The following is a 19,074-nucleotide window of genomic DNA, read 5'->3' as shown; positions in this document are numbered from 1 at the left end:
TAAATTTATATATTTTTATTAAAATATTGATAATTGAAATATATTAAATCTACAATTTAATTAGAATGAACAAAACAAGTTTTTTTGTTGATTTAGAATAAAATAATATTAATTATAATTATTAAAATTTTTTAAGAAAACTTAAATTTTTTGCAAAATTTTTTCATTCTGATAATATATATATAGTTTTATAATAAAATTACTTAATAATATGATAAAAGTAGTAATAAAAAAATAAAATTAATAAAAGTAGTTTCAAATAATATTATTGTTATTAGAATAATTAAATAATTGCATTTAATTCATATTAATTTATAAATATTTTTTTTAAATTCATATTTTAAATACATGTTAGTATTTATACCGGTAAGTATAAATTTACTCATGTAAGTGATAAATACTTTAAGGTTAAGTATTTTTTACAAAAAGTTGATTTTATATCAAAAATTACTATTCAGTTAAATTAAACAATTAAAAAATGACAAGATATTTTATTAAATTTTCATATCTTGGTACACAATACAGGTATAATTATATGTATTTATATATTTAGATTATAAATTTACTTCTATTAGATTATAAATTTAATAGTAAAAATTTATTATATTATTTATGCATTATTATTTAAGTATTGTTAAAACTTATTATTAAGTATTGTTAAAACAAATTTTACAAAAAATTAATTTTAAAATTAAATTTAACAAAAAAATTTTATTTTTATATTTATAGAGGAATGCAAAAAAATGTAATTCAGACTAAAAATGTTTTAATACGTGATATTGATACTATTCAAGGAGTTTTGGAAACTGCTTTTACAACTTTAATGCCAAAATGTATAGAATGGCCAAAGATAACTTGTTCTAGCAGGTAAATATTTAATTATATATATATTAATTAATATTTAACACTATATAGAATAAGTATATATTATACAATATTTATAAAATAATTAAAATTCATAGAACAGATATTGGTGTACATAGTATGTGTAATTTAGCTCACATTGATATAAAAAATAAATATGATTCTATTTATTATCCCAATGATACACTTAAATATGTGAATCGATATCTTCTTAATTGCAATCATAATATAAGGTAAATATATATTTAAAATTTTTATATTTTTTAATCATATTAATCACAAATTAGTTATATATTATTTTCAGATTATTAGAATTTATTCCAGTAAAAAAGACTTTTCATGTAAGGAAGCTTGTAGACTCTAGAACTTATCTTTATAGATTTTTAATAGCTAAAAATAAAGATGAACATAGAATTCCCATTACAGAAATAAATCAGTGTTTTCATGTCAGGTATAATTTATATCTGCAAAAAAAAATAAATTTATTATATAAAAAATTATATAAATTGTTTTTATTACAGATCAGATACTTTTGATTCTGAAAGAATAAAACGTGCAACACAACTTTTTATAGGAACAAAAGATTTTAGAACATTCTGTGCAAAAATTATAAGTAATAAAACAATTAATTATGTACGAAATTTGAATAGTTTAACTATAGAAAAAGGTCATCCACTTATGCCAAACGATCCTTTATCTCAAAACTTTGAATATTGGAATATTATATGTTCAGCAAAAGGTTTTTTATATAAGCAGGTATGATTAATAAATATTTTTTTATAAATAAAATTCACACATACATAAAGGATATAGATATTAATTTTATTATTAATTTTTTATAAATATTATATTATTATAGATTAAAATATGTTAATATTGATATATTAATATTGTTAATATTTTTTTTATAGGTTAGACGAATTGTCGGTGCTTTAATTGCTCTAGGTTCAGATAAAATAACAGAAAAAGATATAAATGTAATGTTACAAGTTCCTGGTCATCATAATTATCTTTCTCAAATACAGACAGCTCCAGCTTATGGTTTATATCTTATGAATGTAGAATATTGTCATAAAAAATTAAATGAATATGTTATAAAATACAAAATTTCTGATAATAATATAATTATACCACTAGATACAGATGAAATCTAATATATATTTTTAAAAATTTATATAAATATCATCAAATGATTTTTTTGATCAATTAATTTTATTTTTTCCTTTCTTCATATATTATTTGCATATTGATAATGGATTTAAACAGTTTAATAAAAAATAAAAAATTAGAATTAAAAAAATGTAAAACTATTGTAACTAATACACTTGGTCAAAAATATGAAGAATATAATGGAATAAAAAGAAAATTATCCTTTACAGGAACACCATTTGTGATAGATAATAAACCTGATTTACAGATTGCACAAATAATACAAGGATTGTTCCTAAGCTCACAAGATCCAATTATAAACAAAGAAATATTACAAAAACATAAAATTCGTCATATTTTAAGCATTGGTATTGATGTACCAATAAAATTTGATGGCATTAATTACTATTATTGTGAATTGTTAGATTTACCCGAGTCTGATCTAATTATAGTAATTAAAAAATGTATCAGAATTATACACAAACATCGCAATGAAAATATTCTTGTACATTGTAATGCTGGTATATCTCGTTCACCAGCGATTATTATATCTTATATAATGGCTCTTCAAAAAATATCATATGATGATGCATATAATAAGGTAAAAAATATAAGAAATTGTATTAAACCTAATGAAGGATTTGTACAACAATTAAAAACATTACAACTTCCAACTATGTTATAATAAATAAATGTCGAATGTTATTATAATATATTGTCTCATAATTTATTTAATGCTATAAAGAAAAAAGAAAAAATAACACTATCTTAACAATAGATTAATTATATATATATATATATTATTACAGTAGAGAATTTATGTATTATGACATAATGTGTACAGAGAATATTATTTCATAATTACAATTACTTTGTATTTATAATTCATTAGAAAAGGTACATTCATGCACAGCATCTATCAAATTGTTAGCCAAAACTAAGCATATTAAAATTGCTAATTCTGGCATTTTGTATAAACCATGCATTGGAGATGACATATAAGTCGTCGTACCAAGTAGTTTTATAAAAATTACTGTAAATCTAAAAAATATAGATGAATTTCTGTATACATGATAGTATCTATTTGTGATAGTAGTATATTATTGTACCTGCAAGTACAATAGCTATCATATTGATTATATATATGTATATATATAATAATGTAATTATTATCAATATTTATATAATGTATATATATATACATTTATATATATATGTGTATGTATATATATGTAAATATACATATATATATATATATATGTATATTTATATATAATTATGTATAATCTAATATTCACATTCCTCCAACAATTGAAATGAGCTGTCCTGAAGAAAATAGACAAGGCACTTGAACCGAATATTTTTTTCTTAGCTAGTTGGCCTCATAAATAGTAGAATGCAAAAATTTGCACATCATACAGCAAACAGTAAAATAGAAAGAATAAATAAAATCAGCTATTCAAAGAATACGACATATCACTTGCATTATAAATATCCATGATTCTTTTCTTTTAATGATGCCAATGATTTCGTATCTGGTCTTTAATGACTGCGTAAAAGCAGTACAAAAATAGCAGGCCTTCTAAAGATTATGTTCCTTCAATATACATTATATAATCATTAATTTCTGCTTTTCTTAAGTCCAGCATTTAATAATATACATGATCAACTATCTTTTATTGGCAGATTTGTTCACTTTATAGCACATTGCAATTTCAAGAGCATAAAGCGACCTTATTAATTATACTAGCTATAAAAAAGCAGGAAAATTATACTTAGGAACGTTTTCCTTAGAAAGACCTTAAAGCTTCACATTTTGCAAAAAATTTGTATAGACTCTAATATCATCATAATGTAATTCAGAAACAATTCCACTTAGTCCAACATAACAAAAAAATGCAATTTATATGTACAAAAAATATAAATAAATTAACAAAATATGCTTGGTTAAACGCAAATGCATTTAGCCACGCAATCTATACGAATAGAGACAATCTGGGAAATATATAATATACACAAAAAATTAGTTCCTACAAGAGAAGCCACAGTCTTAAGTACAACATATCTGTACCTGAAAGGCATATTAGCAGAATTAAAAATTATGAAGAAATCAAATGTTTTTTTGTGAATGAAATTACGCACAATTTGCGTCTGACTGTATGTGTGAATATTTCTAACATGGCAATCAACTTAAAATCATGCGTTACAGTTACAGATACATAGATAATTAGTATATGAACTGTAAATATAAACACCATCGTCAAATGTTATGTAGTAAACCAGTATCAGAGTCCAATAGAGTGGCCAGGTCGTATGCAGCAACATCAGTAATGGAACAGGGAACCACCTAGCACTAATGTGTGTACCCTTCTGTATTGTTTGTCAGAGGAAAGTTCATATATTATGTTTATCTTATGTTTCATTGACTTTTACTCTATATAAATATTAACGTTTCACACCCCAAGGACCATCAGGATTAGTCACAGGTACGTGAGAATATCCAGCAAATTGTGGAAACTCTTCAACACTAGCAGTATTTGGAGCACTTTGCTGTTGCTGTTCCCATGGTCCTCCTTTTACTACAAAGCCCGAATTTCCAGAATTTCTTTCATCTCGTTGAGGTGAACGTAAATTTTCGCGATATTCATTTTCTAAAACATCTTGAATCTAAAATACAATAAATATTATGTAACAAAATTATTTATCGATTTTATAAAAATAAATGACTTTATATATATTTTATATTAAACTTACATATTCTTCTTCTAAATTCAATAAACGATCTTTAGCATCAGCTACATTTTCTTCTGTACCAACAATTGTTACAATATTAGGATCAGGATCGGTTTTTCTTGGAAATTTAATATCCACTTTAAATTCATCCATTATTTTACGAATATTTCTACCTTTCGAACCAATTAAACGCGAATGTACAGCAGCATTTATATGTACTTCTTCTTTCGTCAAGCCATTCTAAATTATGTGAATAATATATTTCATTAATTATCATTATATTTATAAAATAAATCTTAAGTAGGTAATATACTTACTAATTCATTAACAATTTTCATAATATCATCTCTTGCAGTACAAGCATTTTTTTCGTAACCAGTGATTGTAATGATATGTTCTTCAGGATCACCTTTACGTGGAAAATTAATTTGAACATCATGATCACTACGTATCTTATTAATCACAGCTCCTTTCCGTCCAATTATTTTTGGATGATATTCTGGATCAACTTCAATCTAAAATAAAATTAGTTAAATAAATTTATTTATAATTTTTCAAAATATTATGTTATAATAATATTTTTTATATATATAGTAAATTTACCTTCAATTCAAATGATTTCAAAGCTCTATCTTGTCGTTCAGCTTCCAAAGCTTTACACTTATCAAGAATGGCTTGTTTTGCATTTTCAACACATGATGGTGTTCCAGAAATCTAAATAAAACAATTTTAATATTAAATATTACATTGATATTATACTTTAATATTAAATATTATATTACATTATATATATACAAACATACACACACATACCTTAATATAATCAAGTTTTTCTTCTGCTGGAGATAACATGATATGAACATCATATGTATTCATTAATTCTCGCACATCACGACCTTTTTGTCCTATTATAGAGCGATGAAGATCAAATGGTACCTCTACCTAAAAATTATATTAAAATTACGTAATTCTTTGTTAATTATTAAATTATTTGATATATAGTTATTAATAACAATATTAACTTCTATTGTAATTGGTACAAGATCAAGCAATGCTTGTTTAGCAGCTGCAACATTCTCTGGTTGTCCTGTGATACGAATAATATCACAAGCTGGAACAGTTTCAGAAATTTCGCCATTTTCACCATTCATTTGTTCTACTACACGTTGTTCATCTAAAATATGAATGTCCTGATTACAAATTTTATAATTATTTTTTTTTTAATTTCAATTTAAAAATAATTTTAAATTAACCATATGTATCCCGATCAGGAAATTTAATTTGTACATCATATTCAGATGTAATCATTTGCACTTTACGTCCCTTTGCTCCCATAACTGTACGATGATGTTTTTGAGGTATTATACATTCTTCTGTTACCATTGATTCCTAAAAAGTAACAATTATATGTAAAATAATTATAAGAATGTAGAACAAATAAAAAAAAAAATACAAGTTAAAAAATTTACCAATTCTTGTACAATTTCACGCATCCGTTGTTTCGCTGCTTCTATACATTCATGTGATCCTTTCAAAATTACACGATCACTATCGACACCAGCTCGTGGAAATGAAATTTGTACACCTCCACATTCATCTGCTATACGGTGTAATACACCTCCTCTTCGAGCTACAAAATGTCTATGATGCTTCGGATCGATACGAATTTCACCTTCAGTAATATTATCCTATAAAATAGATCAAATATAAAAAATAATTTGATTTACATGAAAAATAATTTTAATATTAAAGATAAATTTTAATATAATTAAAAATAACTATGATTAGTAAAGATTTACAATTTCGCTAATTGTAGCTTCTAATTCAGCTTTAGCTTTTTCAACAGCTTCCTTTTTTCCCATTATTGTAATTACTTCTTTATCTTGATCATCTTCTGTTGGAAATATAATACGTGCTCCTGTGGATTCTCTTATCTAATTAAATAAATCAAAAAAAACATGACATATATAATCAAATATAACATATTATAATTGATATATAATTATATAATATAAGTTATATTATTAAATAACTAACTTTTTTAATATTAGCACCATTCTTCCCAATAAGAAATTTATGATGTTGTACTTTGGCACGTACTTCAGCTGAATAACTGGACAATTGCTTTTCATTTGTAAGTTCAAGTAACTGTTGTTTCGCTTTTTCAACATCTTCTTTAGGCCCTCTAATAGTTACCTATGAATAAAATATTTTAATATTTATACAATTAATTCTAATACTTTCAAATTACCTTATCACTTCGACTTTCTGCTGTAGGAAATTTAATTGCAACACCACCACAATCTTCCATAATAGAATGAATTAATTTTCCACCAGTACCAATAAGAGAATTATAAAATTTCGGTGGTATTACTATCTCATCAGTAATAATATTGGCCTAATGCAAAAAATTACTTAATATAAATTAAAATTAATAATTCAATTTTATAAGAATATTAATATTACCAATTCATTTTGTATTTTTTGAATCATTTCTTTAGCTTTCTCCACGTTTTCCTTTTTTCCCGTGATAGTTATAACATCACTTTTTTCGCCTTCAGCAGGTAAATCAATTTTAGTTTGTGTTTCTTCTCTGATCTAAAAATTAAAAAATTAAGATAATATGTTGATTATATTTGTAATTTATTTTAAAAATATATAAAATAAAATATTTGGATACCAACTTTACGAATATTAACTCCACCTTTTCCAATGACAAACTTATGAAATTGCTTAAAAATAGGTACCTCTAAGACATAATTATTTTCATTCAGTTCTTTTACTAATTTCATTAAATACTTATGGCACTTATCTACATCTTCTTTAGGTCCTCTAATTTTTACAATATCTCCTTTTTCACCTGTAAATAAAAAATTTTTAAGTAAAAATATTTTTAATTTAAATAAAAAATAATTTTTTAAATTTTTCCTATATTATTTTCATTTAATAACTACATTGTTTTTAAAGTTATAATTTTCTTAGTTTTATACAAAATATAATCATTTTAAAAAATAAGATATTTTGTATTACAATTTTTTAATAATTTTTAAATTTCAAATTCGGAATACAAATAAATTTAATAAAAAAAAATATTTTTTTATAGAAAATTTAAATATATTTTATAGAACATATTTTTTATATAACAATAGAAAATTATAAACTATCAAATTAAGTTATAAACTTCTAAATATGAATAAACTCTCTCTTTGGCTAATTGCCAATAAGAGTCGAGGTCTTTCAAATGTTTGTACCTGGCATAAATCCGAGTTCTAGTTATTGCATATATTATGCTACATACCTGGACCAGGAATAGTAATCTGTACTTGATTAAACTTATCTCTAATTTCTTTGATATTATCTCCCTTATTTCCAATAATACTAGGATAATAACGATGATCTATTATTACATCTTTCTCTTTTTCATTTTCCAATTTTTTTACCATTTCTACTAATTCCTATAATAAATTGAATTATTATACTATAAAATATTATAAAAAAGTTTTCATTATGTAATATTTATAATATATAAAACAATATTATAACAAACCGTTTGAGCTTTGAGTACACCAGCAAGATTTCCTTCAATACGAATCACATTACTCCCATCATTTTCAGAAATATTAATTACAACACCTGTCCCTTCTTTTACACGATTTACTAATAAAAAAAAATATTGAAAATAATATAACAATATAAATTTTAATGTAATTAAATTATTTCAATAAAATTTACCATTACATCCATTTTTTCCAATAATATGTTTATAAAATCTAGGATCGACATTTAATTCCGTAAAAGTAAGCTTAGATATAAGATCAGTAGCCATTAATTGAAGCTCATTTTGTGCTTTTTCCACTTCTTCAGGAGGACCCTCGATTTTAATTTTATCTTCTTTTCCAGTAAATTCTACATTCACTTTTGGCATTTCTTGTGTAATACGTTTAATATTAACACCTTTTCTACCGATTATGTATTTATGAATCCAAACAGGTGCTTTTACTACAGCTGTACGAACACTGTTTGCTTTTTCATATACTTTATTTAATGCTATAATATTGGATCAAAAAAACATTTATGGAAACATTTAATTAATGTTCTAACATAAAAATCTCTTAAAAAATATTAAAACCTTGAATTACCTTGACCAAGTTTTTCTTGAGGTCCACGAAGAGTAATAGTTCCTGTTGGGGAATCTGATGCAGGCATTTCTACACTGACACCAGTTACTTGTAAGATTTCTGCTATTGTACTACCTCGTGGACCAATAACATATTTGTGTTGAGATTTTGGAACTTCAACTGACACTGTTGTACATCTCTTTTCCTAAATGAGAAATATAATTAATTTAATAAATATAATTAATTAAAAGTATAATTTTAATATTAAAAAGATATAAAAAGTAATTTTTATTTGGTAATTTTATAATAATATTTATTATCTATACCATATCTTTATAAATGGCTTCGATTTTTTGTTTTGCTGCTGCAACACCTTCTTTTTCACCAGCAATGGTAATTTCATCTTCTTGTGAATGAGCAGGAGGAATATTAATTCGAGCACCAGTTTCTGCCATCATGGCATTGAGATTCTCATTGTATGCACCATGTATAAATGGATGATAAATTTTTGGCACAGATATTCTTTCAAATGCTTTTCTTGACTAATAAAAAAATCTTTATATATTACTTTTATCTTTATATATATATAATACATATATATTATATTATATATTATATTATATATAATTTATATTAAATAGTTATATTAAATATTTTTTTTTTTGATATTTTTACTCACTTGTTCATCTGAAATTACTTTAATTTCATGTTCAGCCTTTTCTATTCCTTCTTTAGTTCCTGTAATTGTTATTATATCTGATTGATCTTGTACAGATGGAACATTTATTTTTGTTGCAGTTGTCTTTTCTAGATCTTTTAAACGCTGTCCCTGTTTTCCAAGAATCCAACGATGATGGTCCTTAGGAATACTAATTTGTTTACTTGCCTATAATTAATTGAAAATTCAAAATTTATATTATTTTAATTTTATTATAGTATTAATTTTATAATATCAAACCTGAGTCTGAAATGTTGTTAAAATCCTACGTTTTGCTTCAAGCACTTGATTTTGTTTACCAGTTATTAGGAATGTTAAAGATTGATCTTTTGATGTTGCTATTTCAATAATAGTATTTGTTTCTTTCATTATTGTTTTACATGTACGTATAGATTCTCGTTCTCCAAATTTGTCACTATGATCAAATTTTCGTTCCTCACCAGGTACACGAAACATCTAACAAAATAATAGATGATAAATAATAAAATATAGAATTAGAATAATTAAAAAATTATAAAAATATTACAATTAAATTTATACCTGAGTAATAGTTATACGTCCAAGTTGTAAATTGTTATTTATAGAGAAAATATTTAATTTCCCTGAACTTGAACTGGTTGACTCAGGAAGAACTGGGAATGTCTCATCATAAGTAGGTGGCTCATAGGCCGTTCCCTCTTCCATTACTGACTGCTGCTGCATGATGGGGTTGTCCTGTTTCGTGCCAAGTCCTTACAGTAGCACTATAATGAACAATTATATAATACTCATCCTTTTAAGATTAAATAAAATATAAAAAATAATTTATTAAATAAAATTTTTAAATCTTAAGATTTGAAATATTAATATAATTTATAATCCATTTATCATATAATTTATAAAAAAATACATTATATACAATTTAGTTTATTGATTGCTAGTTTATTTATTGCTAATTTATTTACAATATTTATTCAAATTTATATTTATATAGTAATTCAAGTGAAATCATTTTATTGATTAATCATTTGATAACATTATAAAAATTAAAAAAAAATGCAATTAAAAAAATAAAAAAAAATAAAAGATATATTTTTACAGAAATTTAAACGATTGCTGTTTTATTTGAACAACAATCTATATTAAAGAAAAATTTATATCTCTATAAAATTCTCTTTAATATCTTCTTTTAGTAGATATTCAATTAATAAATTGATTTTTAAGACACATAATATGAATCATCAAATAGCGATAAAAATTTGTAATGATTATTATGTCAAACGAGAAATAGCAAAATAGCAGATTCAAGTTATATGCCAGCATGTCAATGACCACAGAGTAGTTGAACTAGTGACCACCATATGGAATGAAGTATTCACTTGACACGTCACAAGATCGCTAACCTTTTTGAAATGAATGTATGCACGTTGCATAGATCGAAAATAGTACTTGCGTATTTCTATCTCGAAATAAGAAACAGGTAATATAAGGTTGGTGCCGTTATATTCAGAAAGAAAAAGACAGAATGAAAAAAAAAAGAAAGATTCATATGGGCAGTCTCGACATAACACGAAATAATACTTACTCTACCGTAATAAAGAAATCCGGCCAAGTAATAAACGTATATTACGAAGCCAGTTTAATAGTGATTTGCCTGAAACATTAAAAAATTCATAAATATTAGACACTGATGAACACTTAATCTAATTTAATTATTATCGAGCAAATAATTATTCACTATTCTCACGAACATACGTCTTTCCTTACCGGTAACGCAAAGTGAAATGAGATAAATATTAGCTGGGTTGCAGAAAGTTACTATAATAGTATAGAGATGTCGAACGGCATTTTCTCATTGCAAACCTTAAGATACAAAAATCACTAGAAAATTGTATTTACAAAAAATATTTACTATAATATTTTTATGATAAAAATATATTTGAAATAAAACAATTTATTTATTAGAAACTTCATAAAAAATATACATGCAATTTCATATAATTATTATAATTTAATTATGATGAAATTAAAATATATATCGATATTTAATCTATTTGATATAATAGAAAAAAGTACTAATATGCATTAATAAAAAAATAACTGATATTGATTAATATTATTAGTAATTATTTAATTATATTTTATGAGAAGACACGAATGTTCATTTTTTTATTTTTATTATTATTATTTTTATTATTACTTTATACGTATTTTCATATATAATATATTATTTTCAAATAAAAAAAATAAATATATAACAGAATTAAATATTTTTTTTACTTAATACTTATTTTTAAACTTGCAAATTAAATAATTTCAAAATTTGTTATCTATCTATTTTTTTATATTAATTATAATTTATAATGTCACGAAAAATTAAAATACAAATAACTAATAGGTTAATAGATAATAAGTTCGAAATAATCAATATAGAAATATATTGAAAAATAATTAAATGAATTATTTAATTTTACGTAAAATGTACATTATTATAATTGATTATATTTTTTATTTGAAATGTATTATTATATAACAAGATACGATAAAGATTAACGATAGGTCATTTTTCAAATACACTATATACTTAAATATTCAACTTCAATAAAGAAAAAAAAATATGCCTGAAAATATCAATTATTCCGGACCATTCATAGGGGCAATTGATGAAGGAACGAGTAGCGCTAGATTCTTAGTAAGTAAATTTTATTTATGTTTAAGTTCAAACAATAAAAATAACTGACAACTATCTAGTCAAATTATCTGAATGAAACTTGACCTTTGTCATAATCATTATTTGAATGTTTATTTTATGATATGTTAGAAAAATATTTTGGAATAAATATTACTTTATAGTTTGTAAAAAAATGTTTTATAAAATTTTTTTTTAATTAATTTATAAATTTTCAATATTAAAATTATATTATTTCTTTTTTTATTAGTTTTTCATTCATGAAAATTTTAAATAATTTTATTTTACAATAAATATTAAGATTTTTATATAAAAATAAGAAAAAAAAATATATTATATAATACAATATGTTTTTTTTAGGTGTTTGATGTACTACATAGAAAGGTATTAGCATCACATCAAATTGAAATTAAACAAAAATATCCACAAGAAGGATGGGTGGAACAAGATCCAAAAGAAATTTTGGAAGCTGTTATAGAATGCATAAAAAAAACAATAGAAAAGCTAAAAGATATTAATATAAATGTATCAGATATCAAAGCAATTGGAATTACTAATCAACGAGAAACTACTTTAATGTGGGATAAAAATACAGGAGAACCATTACACAATGCAATAGGTAAAATGCAATATATAGTTTATTATTAAAATACATTATTTTTAATAATAATGTATTTGCATATGTATATAATATATATAATATAATATATATATATATATATATATATATATATATATATAATATATAAATATAATTTATTATTAAAATGAAATTAATAATTTTTTGTAGTATGGTTGGATATGAGAACTACTACAACTTTGGAAGACATATTAGATAGTGTACCTAATAAAACAAGAAACAAAAATTATTTGAAACCTCTTTGTGGACTTCCAATGTCACCATATTTTAGTGCTCTCAAAATACGTTGGTTAATTGATAACATACCACGTGTTAAACATGCAATAGATGAAGAGAGATGTGCTTTTGGAACTATTGATACATGGCTTATTTGGGTATATTTTCATTTATTGATTTTTATTTTATTTTATAAAATATACAATTATAGTTATTTCATTCACTAATCAAATAAATTATACTTTTTATATAGAATCTTACCAAAGGACAATTACATGTAACTGATGTTTCAAATGCATCTCGTACTATGTTAATGAATATTGAATCATTAAAATGGGATCCTCTATTATGTCGATTTTTTGGAATTCCACAGCATATTCTACCTGAAATAAGATCTAGTGCTGAAATATATACAACAATTTCAAATCCAGAAGTTCTTGCTGGTGTACCTATAGCAGGAGTATATTATTAAAATAATATATTTAAATATTAATATTGTTCGAAATTTTATCAATTTTGATTATTAACATATTTCATATTTATATATAAGTGTGTAGGTGATCAACAGGGAGCACTTCTTGGTCAATTGTGCTTAAAACCTGGACAAGCAAAAGCTACTTATGGAACTGGTTGTTTCTTACTTTACAATACTGGAAGTATTGTATGTATTCATTTCAATTAATTATATTATTGCATATTATATATTTTATTGAAAATTCATTTATTTAATTAAATATTTAATCATTTATATTTAATCAATTTAATTCTAGAAAGTAGATTCAACACAAGGTCTTATAACAACTATTGCATATAAAATAGGTAAAAACTCAGCAACTTATGCATTGGAAGGTTCAGTGGCTGTTGCTGGTGCAGCTTTATCATGGTTACGTGATAATATACAATTATTTAATAATATAACTCAATCTCAAGACATGGCAGAACATGTAAGATCTTCAGGAGATGTATATTTTGTACCTGCATTCTCAGGTTTATATGCACCATATTGGCAACAAGATGCACGAGGGTAACTAGATTGCAGTAATAATCATTTAAAAGATAATAATAATCATTATTTTTGATACTAAAATACAAATTGCATATATTTCTTCTAGAGTAATTTGTGGTATTACTGAAGATACACAACAGCATCATATCGTTCGTGCAGCATTAGAAGCTGTTTGCTTTCAGACAAGAGATATTTTAGAAGCAATGGTTAAAGATTCTGGAACAAAATTAACAACTTTACAAGTTGATGGTGGAATGACAGTAAACAATTTACTTATGCAATTACAAGCTGATCTCACAGGAATAAATGTTGGTGTGTACAAAATTTTATGAATTAATATTGCATATATATTTACGTATATACTATATTATATTATATTCTAATATCATTTTTTTTAAATCTAAATAGTACGACCCAATATGGTAGAAACAACAGCATTAGGAGCAGCTATATTAGCTGGTATTGGAGTCGGTCTTATCGACGTGAATGATGTAGACGCATCTCAAGTTACGGAATTTTCACCCTCTATTGGAGAAGATGGTAATTTTTTTCACGAAAAGAAATTTAAAAGAAATTTTATATTTTTACAAAAATATTAAATTATATATATTTATATTTTAGAAAGAGATTTGAGATATTCTAAATGGAAAATGGCTGTTGAAAGATCCATGAAATGGGATTGTTCTACTACTTTAATGAATAATTAAAATTTTCAAAATATTCCTGTAAATAGTAGGATAATAAAGAATTAAATAAAAAAAAGAATTAATTAAAGCAAAAAGTATATAAACAATGAACAATATCTTGTTCAAATGCATATATAAAAATTAAATATTGTGAATTTAATATAATAGATAAAAAGTAGGTATTTAAATTAACAATAAATAAGAATCTGAAATATACATTTTATTAATAAATATGTTGAATATTATTATAGATATTTATTAAAGAAATTATTTTTTGTTAATAATTGTTGTGGATTAATTATATTTTTAACAAAATATGTAATTTATAAAATTAACATTTTTATATAATTTATATATTAACATAATTTACTAAGGTATATTAATAAACATAAGTAAAAAAACATAAATAGATTGAAAAAATACATTTTAAGCAATTACAAAAAATTTATCTTTGAAATGTATATATTATATGAAATTATATATTTTTTAAATAATAATTTATAATAATTAAATAATTTTATGTAATGTATTTTATAAAATTTTATTTTTTAGAAATTTTTCCAAGTGTTCCAAATTGGGATTTCTTTGAAGTTCCATATTGTCGTAATCCATAATTGCGTGTTTTAAATATTTTTTTTTTCGGTAAGGAATCATCTTCATCCTATTTATGTAAAATAATACTTTTCTTAATTTTTTTAATTAAAAATATATAAAATAGAAAAGAAAAATTCTTTTTAAATAATACCTCATTTTTTCTCTCTTCGTTATCTCGAGAAAAAAAAGAATTATTTTCAATACAATTAAAATCCTATAAAAATTTTATTATCTTTATATTATTATTATTATTTTGTATTATAATTATTATTTTATATAAAATTAATTGAGTTTGAATGTTAAACTTCACCTTTATTGGAGAATTTAAATTGAATCGAACCTTTTTTTCTTGTACTGATAATATCTATAATTAACAGTCATATAATCCATATAATCATATACATCCAAAAAAATTAAAGTGAATTATACATAAAACACAAAAATAATATTATATTATATATACAACTTACATTTTGTAACTCATCATTAATTTCTCTGGTACTAAAGCTATATATATCTTGCTCAAGATTCGATATTTCGTTTTTATTTTTGATTATAATTTTTGAATTATTTACATTTTCTTGATTTTGAAATTCTTTCATTTCACAAACTTGATTTTTTTCTATTAGAATAGATTCTATTAAAGGTTGCATTTTTTCTTTTAAGTTATCTTGCAACTCATTATGATTTATTTTTGTACATTGATCATGAAAATTTATTTGTCTATTTTGATTTTCTTCATTATTTATTTTATTTACAGTTTCATTTAATTTTAAAAATGTAGATTTTTGTGTAGCTAAAGTTTTTTTCATTTCTATTAGTTTAATATCGAATTCTTCTTTTAAGGATTTTATCTCTGTTTCGTGTTTTTCTTTTAATAATTTATGAATATTCTCAAATTCCTATTTGTAATAAATAAATTTAATTCATTATTCATTATATTTCTAATTAATATTAATTTATAATTATATTTTAAAATTGTACCTGTATTTTTAAATGTTTTTCTAAAAGTATTTGTGCTTTTTCTTTTTCTAAAAATTCAATTTTTCCGTATAATTCCATTATTTTGTGTTCATTATCAGATTTCATCATTTGTAAAGATTGTTCAAGATTTATATTGCGAACTTGCGCTTCCTTTAATTTATTTTCTATATTTAAAAAATTATTTTGTATATTTTTATATTTGTTATCAATCATATCAAAATCTTTAGCTAAACTAGATTCTATTTCTTGTCTAGTATTTAAATTTTCTCGTAATTTATCGATCTTAAAAAACAAAATTAATTTAATTATATATAATATTATTATATATATATATATATATATTATTATTATATTATTATTATATATATATATATATATTATATATATATATATATTACATATGTATATATGTATATATGTAATGTATAATTATAATATATTATTGTATACTTCTTGCGCTTTCGTTTGTATTTCTTTTGATAGTTTTTCTTCTTTATTTATGGATTTTTCATATTTTGCACTTAATTCAGTATTATGACATAACAAATTCTCGATTTTATTTCTACCACAAAATCAATGAATTAAGATAAAATTCATAAATGATTCATTTACACATATATAAAAAAATATTTACTTGCATGTAACAATCTCCCCTTGCAATTTTATTATTTCATCATCTTTTTCAGCAAACAAGATAGTTAAGTTTTGTTTTTCTTCTGTAATCTTCTGTAATTGTACTTGTAGTTCTTGATTCATCGACGTGAGATTTTCTTGCTTCTAAAATCATAATTGTTTATAATATTTTACATGTTTATTATATCTATGATAATAACGTATGACGATAATATAGGTAATATATTTTTTTTATTTTCAAAGAGATTATACACGTTTTTTTACTTAAAATAGAAAAATTAAAGCAAAAAAAAAAAAAAAATAAAGTCTAAAAATAATATATTTTTTACCTTTATTAATTCTAATTTTTCTTCTGTATAAACATTATGTAAATGATTTTTCTCTAAAACTGAATTATTTTTCAATTCTTCAAATTGTTTTTTCAATTCGTTCTCAATACTCATCATTTCGTATATTCTAATAATAAATGAAATATAAAATTTTCATTTATTCTTCAATGAATAATTTATATGTTTAGAAAGAAATGTTTCATAAATACCTTTTCTCTTGATTTATTACTTTGTTTTCCATTGTACTAACAATATTTTTTTGCTCATCATCTATAAAAAAATATTTTAATCAAAGTTATAAATACAAACAAAGTTTATAATAAAATCTATATAATATTAACCTTTTAATTTCATAATACATAATTCTTGTTGTAATTTCTTCATTGTAGATTGTTGAATAACAATGATTTCATTATATAATTTCGATAGATTATCTTTATGTTGTTGAAATCCTTTTAAACTCTCTGATATTTCATAATAATATTTAGTAATTGATTCCCAATCGCTATTCAATCTAGAGAAGAATACTATCTTTATTACTATCTTTACTATCAATTTTTAATTGTAATAAATATCTAAAGAATACATAATAAATATGTATATTACTGTTGTAAAATCTCCTCTTTAGCTCGTAATTCCACTTCATGAGAAGTAGAAAGTGAAGATATAGTTTCTTCAGCAATCTGAAGCTTTTTTTGCAACTTTTGAATTTTTCGTTCTTCAATTACATGCATCTGTTTCATTTCTTCCGTGATTAAATTTTCTCGTACCTATTTATTTATTATTTATTTAATAAAAAAAACTTTTCAATACTTTTTAATAACAATTTTCTAATAAAATAAAAATTATATACTATTCCTGTTTCGGATAGTGGTGTTTGGATACCCATATGTTTAGACCATTGTCCTATTAAAGTATTAACAAATTTTCCACTTGGACAAATTTTCTGAATTTTTTCCAGACTTTCATTATGAAATGATTGAATTTTTCGTTTGTTACTTTCTAATTGTGATTTCGTATCTTTTTTAAATGATTCTAAAATGAAGTATTTTATATAAAATGATTTATTTTATTTCTTATATAGCATTATGCAATGTTATACCATTTAAAAATTATACCATTATTTTGAGGAGTTTTTGAATATTTATTCGGACTATTCTGAGGAGTATAGTGAATTTTACGTTTAATTTCTTGTGACATTATATCTTTTTTGTCAAATTCTATAGAACAATTATGATTTTATTATTATTTATGAATCAAAATATAAATTAATAAAACTTACCACTAACTTGAGGCGTTCTTTGCAATTTTTCCGAATTATTTTTTATATTGCGAGATACAAATTCAAGATTATGATTATCTTCTTGTTGCATTTTTGCGTTTATTTTCTAGGTTTTTGCGTTTTTTCTACGTACGTTTAATCTAAACAAATCAGAGTAGACAAAAATTAATTAATAATATATTAAATTTTAAGCATTAACAATAAAATTCCTGCGATGACAATTATTATAATAATTATCTGTAAAATTGCTTATTTATATCAAAGTAAATATTTTTTAAATAAAATTATTTCTAAATAAAATAATCGTATAAAATTTCGTCAATTTTTATGGATATAAAATAATATAATATTAAAGAACCGTCTTTAAATACAAGTGAACACAATTTTTTTGTATTATTTTCGAATTTTACTACGTAAATAAATATAAATACTTTATATTAATATCTTGTACATT

At 22.6% G+C, this 19,074-nt stretch overlaps 5 protein-coding genes across 12 annotated transcripts; 3 read left to right on the top strand and 2 right to left on the bottom strand.

The window, feature by feature from the left end:
• The first annotated feature begins 355 nt into the window (after window positions 1-355).
• Window positions 356-2,726, top strand: LOC107998161 (tRNA pseudouridine synthase-like 1). Of its 2 annotated transcripts, XM_017057262.3 has the most exons (6): window positions 356-525; window positions 730-867; window positions 963-1,097; window positions 1,169-1,315; window positions 1,386-1,620; window positions 1,776-2,726. In XM_017057262.3, the coding sequence occupies exons 1-6, from the start codon at window positions 479-481 to the stop codon at window positions 2,016-2,018; spliced, it is 945 nt and encodes a 314-aa protein (XP_016912751.1). In that variant the 5' UTR covers window positions 356-478; the 3' UTR covers window positions 2,019-2,726. The 2 variants fall into 2 exon arrangements, with proteins under 2 accessions (XP_016912751.1, XP_061928685.1); XM_062072701.1 differs by lacking the exon at window positions 1,169-1,315 and having other exon boundaries at window positions 369-525.
• LOC107998061 (dual specificity protein phosphatase 19-like) lies at window positions 2,117-2,726 on the top strand. The gene has a single exon (XM_017057076.2). It carries the CDS (start codon window positions 2,117-2,119, stop codon window positions 2,696-2,698), a length of 582 nt encoding a protein of 193 aa, XP_016912565.1. The 3' UTR covers window positions 2,699-2,726.
• Window positions 2,727-2,781: 55 nt separating this feature from the next.
• LOC107998159 (vigilin) lies at window positions 2,782-12,172 on the bottom strand. Of its 4 annotated transcripts, none has more exons than XM_017057258.3 (24): window positions 12,047-12,172; window positions 11,317-11,442; window positions 11,147-11,215; window positions 10,123-10,325; window positions 9,823-10,038; window positions 9,544-9,750; window positions 9,191-9,406; window positions 8,886-9,069; window positions 8,479-8,793; window positions 8,294-8,403; window positions 8,045-8,201; window positions 7,431-7,606; window positions 7,213-7,344; window positions 6,998-7,144; window positions 6,784-6,942; window positions 6,546-6,680; window positions 6,216-6,434; window positions 6,000-6,135; window positions 5,769-5,920; window positions 5,560-5,688; window positions 5,350-5,460; window positions 5,064-5,261; window positions 4,768-4,986; window positions 2,782-4,680 (listed from the first exon to the last, which is right to left on the bottom strand). In XM_017057258.3, exons 4-24 carry the CDS (start codon window positions 10,282-10,284, stop codon window positions 4,459-4,461), a joined length of 3,702 nt encoding a protein of 1,233 aa, XP_016912747.1. In that variant the 5' UTR covers window positions 10,285-10,325; window positions 11,147-11,215; window positions 11,317-11,442; window positions 12,047-12,172; the 3' UTR covers window positions 2,782-4,458. The 4 variants fall into 4 exon arrangements, with proteins under 4 accessions (XP_016912747.1, XP_016912748.1, XP_061928674.1 ...); XM_017057259.3 differs by having other exon boundaries at window positions 11,329-11,442; XM_062072690.1 differs by lacking the exon at window positions 12,047-12,172 and having other exon boundaries at window positions 11,300-11,321.
• On the top strand, window positions 12,113-15,327 carry LOC107998160 (glycerol kinase). 4 transcript variants are annotated; one of them, XM_062072692.1, is made up of 9 exons: window positions 12,113-12,253; window positions 12,611-12,869; window positions 13,041-13,264; window positions 13,360-13,551; window positions 13,657-13,767; window positions 13,877-14,130; window positions 14,219-14,424; window positions 14,521-14,652; window positions 14,734-15,327. In XM_062072692.1, exons 1-9 carry the CDS (start codon window positions 12,179-12,181, stop codon window positions 14,817-14,819), a joined length of 1,539 nt encoding a protein of 512 aa, XP_061928676.1. In that variant the 5' UTR covers window positions 12,113-12,178; the 3' UTR covers window positions 14,820-15,327. The 4 variants fall into 4 exon arrangements, with proteins under 4 accessions (XP_061928676.1, XP_061928675.1, XP_061928677.1 ...); XM_062072691.1 differs by having other exon boundaries at window positions 13,360-13,566; XM_062072693.1 differs by lacking the exon at window positions 12,113-12,253 and adding an exon at window positions 12,279-12,413 and having other exon boundaries at window positions 13,360-13,566.
• LOC133665764 (putative autophagy-related protein 11) lies at window positions 14,733-18,711 on the bottom strand. The gene is made up of 14 exons (XM_062072172.1): window positions 18,621-18,711; window positions 18,457-18,558; window positions 18,192-18,373; window positions 17,945-18,108; window positions 17,680-17,852; window positions 17,548-17,608; window positions 17,339-17,465; window positions 17,011-17,153; window positions 16,827-16,938; window positions 16,377-16,658; window positions 15,863-16,294; window positions 15,703-15,756; window positions 15,544-15,606; window positions 14,733-15,459 (listed from the first exon to the last, which is right to left on the bottom strand). Exons 1-14 carry the CDS (start codon window positions 18,709-18,711, stop codon window positions 15,340-15,342), a joined length of 2,106 nt encoding a protein of 701 aa, XP_061928156.1. The 3' UTR covers window positions 14,733-15,339.
• Window positions 18,712-19,074: the final 363 nt, after the last annotated feature.

The sequence above is a fragment of the Apis cerana genome, linkage group LG3, assembly GCF_029169275.1.
Source record: "Apis cerana isolate GH-2021 linkage group LG3, AcerK_1.0, whole genome shotgun sequence".
Lineage (NCBI taxonomy): Eukaryota > Metazoa > Arthropoda > Insecta > Hymenoptera > Apidae > Apis > Apis cerana.
This window is presented reverse-complemented; position numbering and strand designations above follow the sequence as displayed.

What these genes read in the sequence shown, in the direction of transcription:
- LOC107998161 (XM_017057262.3), top strand. Translation starts at nt 479, where the DNA reads ATGACAAGATATTTTATTAAATTTTCATATCTTGGTACACAATACAG. An exon ending in AAGATAACTTGTTCTAGCAG is followed by an intron (nt 868 to 962) that starts GTAAATATTTAA and finishes TAAAATTCATAG; the next exon opens with AACAGATATTGGTGTACATA. An exon ending in AAGGTTTTTTATATAAGCAG is followed by an intron (nt 1,621 to 1,775) that starts GTATGATTAATA and finishes TTTTTTTTATAG; the next exon opens with GTTAGACGAATTGTCGGTGC.
- LOC107998061 (XM_017057076.2), top strand. Translation starts at nt 2,117, where the DNA reads ATGGATTTAAACAGTTTAATAAAAAATAAAAAATTAGAATTAAAAAAA.
- LOC107998159 (XM_017057258.3), bottom strand. Translation starts at nt 10,284, where the DNA reads ATGCAGCAGCAGTCAGTAATGGAAGAGGGAACGGCCTATGAGCCACCT. An exon ending in TGGAAAAAATGGATGTAATG is followed by an intron (nt 8,404 to 8,478) that starts GTAAATTTTATT and finishes TTTTTTTATTAG; the next exon opens with TAAATCGTGTAAAAGAAGGG. An exon ending in GTGGAGTTAATATTCGTAAA is followed by an intron (nt 7,345 to 7,430) that starts GTTGGTATCCAA and finishes TTTAATTTTTAG; the next exon opens with ATCAGAGAAGAAACACAAAC.
- LOC107998160 (XM_062072691.1), top strand. Translation starts at nt 12,179, where the DNA reads ATGCCTGAAAATATCAATTATTCCGGACCATTCATAGGGGCAATTGAT. An exon ending in TTTACAATACTGGAAGTATT is followed by an intron (nt 13,768 to 13,876) that starts GTATGTATTCAT and finishes ATTTAATTCTAG; the next exon opens with AAAGTAGATTCAACACAAGG. An exon ending in ACCCTCTATTGGAGAAGATG is followed by an intron (nt 14,653 to 14,733) that starts GTAATTTTTTTC and finishes TTTATATTTTAG; the next exon opens with AAAGAGATTTGAGATATTCT.
- LOC133665764 (XM_062072172.1), bottom strand. Translation starts at nt 18,711, where the DNA reads ATGCAACAAGAAGATAATCATAATCTTGAATTTGTATCTCGCAATATA. An exon ending in AAAAACATTTAAAAATACAG is followed by an intron (nt 16,295 to 16,376) that starts GTACAATTTTAA and finishes TATTACAAATAG; the next exon opens with GAATTTGAGAATATTCATAA. An exon ending in ATTTAAATTCTCCAATAAAG is followed by an intron (nt 15,607 to 15,702) that starts GTGAAGTTTAAC and finishes AAATTTTTATAG; the next exon opens with GATTTTAATTGTATTGAAAA.